This window comes from Oncorhynchus tshawytscha, linkage group LG19 (assembly GCF_018296145.1).
Source record: "Oncorhynchus tshawytscha isolate Ot180627B linkage group LG19, Otsh_v2.0, whole genome shotgun sequence".
Taxonomy (NCBI): Eukaryota; Metazoa; Chordata; class Actinopteri; order Salmoniformes; family Salmonidae; genus Oncorhynchus; species Oncorhynchus tshawytscha.
The window spans coordinates 45,601,572-45,607,571 of NC_056447.1; the positions used below are offsets into that span (position 1 = coordinate 45,601,572).

Genomic DNA, 6,000 nt, shown 5'->3' on the forward strand with positions numbered 1-6,000 from the left:
TATAACCTGGGTGATTTGGTTAACTTATTACACGGCGTGCGAGACCTTAACAAATGAGGGAGAACAAGAGGAAAGAGAAAAAGATGACAACATTTATGAGAAAAATAGAGCAAGGAGGGAGGGAGAAAAGCAGAGAGGATGAAAAAATGTGAAAATGTGAGAGAGAGAGAGAGAGAGAGAGAGAGAGAGAGAGAGAGAGAGAGAAAGAAAGAGACATTGAGTGAGAAAGAGAGACAGAGAAAGAGGGTAATAGAGAGAGAGAGAGAGAGAGACAGAGAAAGAGAGAGAGACAGTGAGAGATTGAGAGACAGAGAAAGAGAGTGAGAGATTGAGAGAGAGAGAGACAGAGACAGAGAAAGAGAATGAGAGATTGAGAGAGAGGGAGACAGAGAAAGAGAGTGAGAGATTGAGAGAGAGAGAGACAGAGAAAGAGAGAGAGACAGTGAGAGATTGAGAGAGAAAGAGAGACAGAGAAAGAGGGTGTAAGAGAACACGTGCGCGCATCATAGATTGAGGGACCATACCAACCTGTTAATTCAATGTAAAGTTCAAATTCCCATGCAGCTACCAACAGTATTTGGCAGATTTAAAAAATGACCCGGTCATTTATCACTCTCCGGGCATCTGGCCCTTTTAAAGGTCGACTTTTACACCCATTTAGAGGGCTGCTGGCACCCTTTACCGTGACGCTGCCCCTGCCCCCGCCTCATAGGGGCCCCCGCAGCAGGATAAGGGTTGTGTTTGCATTGTTTCGGGGGCGAAAACACGGGTGGCATTTAACGGGTGGCCTAAGATCCTTCCCTTTTTTCTTTGTTCTTTCTACAATCCTCTCAAAGGTGTGACATTTACTTGCTCTTAAATAACGGGGACAGAGCGGAGAGGAGAGGGCACATACAGTGAGGGGAAAGGGGAGAGACAGAGAGAGAAAGGGACAGAGAGATTGGAGAGAAAGTGAGATTGAGAGAGAGGAGGACGTTAGAGAAAGAGAGCCCAGCCCGTCTCCAGTGTGTTTGTTTGGGACACGCTAAGGTTTATGTTTGTCTGTCCACCTCCAACCAAAAAGCATCCCATATTTAAGGTTGGGGTTGTCTGTCTAGAATTTCCAGTTCCGTAGCTAAACATTGCAATCATTGGATGGGCGGTGGAATGAATGGGGGGTTATTACAGTAAATACACTTAAAGGGCAGTAAGAAACATAAATGATCAACTCTCACAACTCAACAAGACAACAACAAAGAAAGGACCAACAACAATGCCAACAGGAGCACTCAATTTGATATATTGATATAGCATTAGGCTAATCCTCCATCAAAATATTTTGTGTTCTATATCATTCATATGGCTGGAATCAAATGAACAAGACACAAGTAAAAAGAGGTTCTCTAAGTAGGCTACTGTATGTGCCTACATGTGTGTAATCCAATTTGTTTCTAATTTTGTATTTAGTAACTTCCAATGCCGCACACGTCTGTGATTCTGATTTAGATTAAGAATAATAGTTATAAAATGGTTATATCAATTTAATATGAGTCCAATGTGCCTTACATTTTCATAAAGTGAGGCACTTTGGCTGATACAAACCTTTCTAGTCGTTCAGAAAGATTGTCTGCGAGATCAAAATATGGTGCTTTATAAACATCTGTCAACTCCAACTTCTTTCTGAAGCCCTTCCTCAACAGTGGAGATGTCCACCTGCAAAACAACCAAATGGGTATAGGAGGTTAGGTTGGTAACAAACTCCTATCACATTTCTCAACTCACACAAGCGAACACATTATCCCACTGAGCACAGCCATAATTTCAAAGTTCTGTTTTGATTTACATTTGATGTAGTTATCAATTCATTTAAATTCAAATTCAACATTACATTTTTTTTAATGTCACCATGTCATTGGATTTAGGTTAACAGTGGGATGAAAAAAATACCAAATTCCCTCATGTTTAGGACTTTTTGCAAATCCAATCAGTTTTCTACGTTGATTTAACATGATTTTAAAATGACATGTAAACAACGTTGATTCAACCAGTTTTTGCACAGTGGAAAACTCACAACAAGTGAGTTGGCTATACAGCGTGTATAGAATATAGCCTACTTCTGGGGTACCTACATAGATCAATGTCCTCCGAAGTTGACCACAGATCGGCCAAATCAATAAATGTATAAATGAATTAAGCAAACGCCCAGTCATATCTATAGGGTAACAAAATCAAACAGCAAGCAAATAGCAGAGTGTATGTAGCTGGAGAATTAGGCCTACTACATCTTAGATAGCGATATAGATAGTTAAATGATAGCTTAATATCTATTTGTTAAAAAATATATATAGGCAATCCTGAGTAGGCTATGTGCATTATAATGAGTTTTGGGATGACAAGGGATTTTCTAATGGCAGGAAGCGTGTGGTGAGTAGGCCTATTGTAGGCTACAAGATGACAATGTAGAAGTCTTTTACGCGCCTGAAAAATGACGAAAGATGTTTAGTATCAATTACACATTTCATACAAAGATAATCATTATGAAAGTTGGAGGACAATCGACACGTGACGCACTGGAGCGCAAAAGGGCTGCTGGAATTTCCTCTCAGAGCAAAACAGGACACAGAAACTGTCTATGGTGCATAGTTGCCCTAAAAGTGACCATTGAAACATCTATAAAATAATAAGTAAGATCCCTGGGACCTGCCTTGACCTGACCTGGTCCCCTTTCAACAACAGTGCGCTCTCCAAATCTAGCAACCACGTCTAGAAAATCATTCCATGGTTTATTTACGCGTCAAATCAGCCGGCACATAGATGAAGAAAACATATAATTCCTTACCAGAAGAAATATTTGGAGAGGAAGTTTGCATCTTCCACCGGTGACTTCTGCATCCTAAGAGAACCGCCAGTTTGATTTCACTGCACCTGTGAAATCACTGCACCTCGCTGTGTCGCTCACATTTGTGTCCCTCTGCTTCCCTTTTTCTCGAGGATGACCCAGCGCTTGTGATTTTCTGACTGTCCCACCTTGTGCGGATTGTAGCCTAAATGCGCAGATCAGAGGTGATGTCACTGTTGTGAAATTGTCTCTTCCCAACCCGGAGTTGCGACCACTATCCAACCCACTATCGCACTATCCGACTTCTCAGATCAGCATTCACTGTTCTCACACACTGCGGAGCGCACAACACTGACCGCAGCAAAATGGGCTGTCTTGTCCTTTCCTTGATCCTAACAATGAGAACACCGTGGTTAGCAAGAGAATAATTTATGGTCTCGCCAAAGATCCCGAGCGCGTCATTTCCATACTGACAGGCCTTTGCAAAAATGACACGGGTTGCATATTGTGGCAACCCAATTTGCAGAGACATAAACTACTACACGGCGTACAACTTTTAGCGGGCAGGTTTCAGAGAAATCACCTCTTCTGCAATTATGTGACCTATTATTTGAATCAATAAGAGGATATGTGATATCATACATTTTATAGAATGAATGTGATCCTTCAGAAAATCCAGTTATATCACCTGAGGCTCCAAGCAATGAACGCATTAGTCTAAAAAGATTAGATGATAGAGTTAGTCTGGAGAATATTCAAGACAAAGTAGGTGAAATCTTTTTGTAGGTCATTCCACGAAATTAATTTTAAATGCCTGTTATATTAAACTAAGTGCCCTTTAATATAGACCATGTGGAAAATTCAATAAATCTGATTTTTAACCCTCTAACTGCACATCGGCAACAGGAAACATTTTATCCCCCCAATTATATTTGTTTAAATTCCTACACATGACAATATGTGATGATAATATGTGATGACACGTCTGTAAACAATCTAATGAGGTCCAGAAGTCGGTATGATGTCTCAATTGGGGGAGGGACCTTCTTTCAGGAACCAATAGCACCTGAGTGCATTGTGTGAGTGAAAAGTACAGTAACATTACATGTAATTATTTTTCATGTTTCAATAGAGCTAAATTGACCAAAAAAATGTAGTAGTGTAATAACCTCTAAAGAAGCATATTTTATTGTTTTTAAAAAAAACATATTTTGTTTTTATATACAGTACCAGCCAAAAGTTTGGACACGCCTACTCATTCAAGGGTTTTTCTTTATTTCACTATTTTCTACATTATAGAATAATAGTGTAAACATCAAAACTATGAAATAACACATGGATTCTGTAGAAACCAAAAAAGTGTTAAACAAATCAAAATATATTTTAGATTCTTTAAAGTAGCTTTTCCAACAGTCTTGAAGGAGTTCCCGCATATGCTGTGCACTTGTTGGCTGCTTTTCCTTCACTCTGTGGTCCAACTCATCCCAACCATCTCAGTTGGGTTCAGGTCAGGTGATTGTGAAGGCCAGGTCATCTGATGCAGCACTCCATCACTCTCCTTCTTGGTAAAATAGCACTTACACAGGCTGGAGTTGTGTTGGGTCATTGTTCTGTTGAAAAACAAATGATAGTCCCACTAAGCGAAAAACAGATGAGATGGCGTATCGCTGCAGAATTCTGTGGGAGCCATGCTGGTTAAGTGTGCCTTGAATTCTAAATAAATCACAGACAGTGTCTCCAGCAAAGCACCCCTACAACATCACACTTCCTCCTCCATGCTTCACATGTGGAGATCATCCGTTCACCGTTCACCTACTCTGCGTCTCAAAAAGACACAGCGGTTGGAACAAAAAATCTCACATTTGGACTCATCAGACCAAAGGACAGATTTCTACCGATCTAATGTCCATTGCTCATGTTTCTTGGCCTAAGCAAGTCTCTTCTTATTATTGGTGTCCTTTAGTAGTGGTTTCTTTGCAGCAATTCGACCATGAAGGGCTGATTCACGCAGTCTCCTCTGAACAGTTGATGTTGAGATGTGTCTGTTACTTGAACTCTGTGAAGCATGTATTTGGGGTGCAATGTCTGAAGCTGGTTGAGAGAATGCCAAGAGTGTGTAAAGCTGTCATCAAGGCAAAGGGTGGCTACTTTGAAGAATCTCAAATATAAAATCAATTTTCAACTTTTTTCGTTACTACATGATTCCATATGTGTTATTTCATAGTTTTGATGTCTTCACTATTATTCTACAATGGAGAACATAGAGAAAAAAAAACCTTGAATTAGCAGGCGTGTCCAAACTTTTGACTGGTACTGTATATTTAAAAAAATATATATATTTTTGTTAGGAGAGGCTACTTTTTTTGTTGCCTCTGGGAAATGTTGTTCAGTAGACAACTTTTCAGGGCAATATAATTCTCAATGAATGACATAATTTGATGTAAAATGATGGCCTTGGTCAATGGTATGCCAACATATCCACTGACATTCACAGCCTTCGCAGGCAATGAACACAGGGACATTCTATGGGCGAAAGGAGCCTAATCGAGCATACCCTCTGATTGTGATAGTCGGCTTGAGGACAGTGACAGTGTGGGAGGAATGGGCCCCAGAATCAGGTTTGAGAGGCGGTAAAATTTGAGTTTATGCCCAACTTGTATTTTCTCATTAACATTTTTATTTGTTATTATTGATATATTATCAGAAAGCCAAAATCTTCCAAAAAGGAGATGCAATATCTTTTCAAATGATTAAACTGAATGTGTGCAGTAAAAGGAACTAAAAAGGCTTTTCATATGGCAAGTAGGAGGCACTCTTTCCTCTGGTCTAAAAACAATGCCCCGGTGATTGGGGACATTGCCCTGTGTAGGGTGCCGTCTTTCAGATGGGACGTTAAACTGACTCTCTGTGGTCACTAAAGATCCCATGGCACTTATCATAAGAGTAGGGGTGTTAACCCCGGTGTCCTGGCTAAATTCCAATCTGGCCCTCGTACCAGTCTGGCCCTCATACAAATCTGGCTCCACTATAACTATTCCCCAGGTCATTGCTGTAAATGAGAATTTGTTCTCAGTCAACTTACCTGGTAAAATAAGGGTACAATTTTGGGGGGAATTATGTGTAGAGAATCATTGTACAATCTAAAATGCTGAGAGATATTTTCATTAACCAAAAATATTGTA

At 40.1% G+C, this 6,000-nt stretch overlaps 1 protein-coding gene across 1 annotated transcript in view; it reads right to left on the reverse strand.

Annotated features, from left to right (window-relative positions):
• The window catches only part of LOC112219020 (cystic fibrosis transmembrane conductance regulator-like), a 68,724-nt gene extending 65,494 nt beyond the window's left edge, over window positions 1–3,230 (reverse strand). Inside the window, exons 1-2 of the mRNA XM_042301751.1 lie at window positions 2,819–3,230; window positions 1,582–1,692 (exon numbers count right to left, since the gene is read on the reverse strand). Of these exons, the coding sequence (XP_042157685.1) occupies window positions 1,582–1,692; window positions 2,819–2,871 (164 nt within the window). The 5' untranslated portion in view covers window positions 2,872–3,230. The remainder of the gene's footprint in view (window positions 1–1,581; window positions 1,693–2,818) is intronic.
• Between the last annotated feature and the right edge of the window lie 2,770 nt (window positions 3,231–6,000).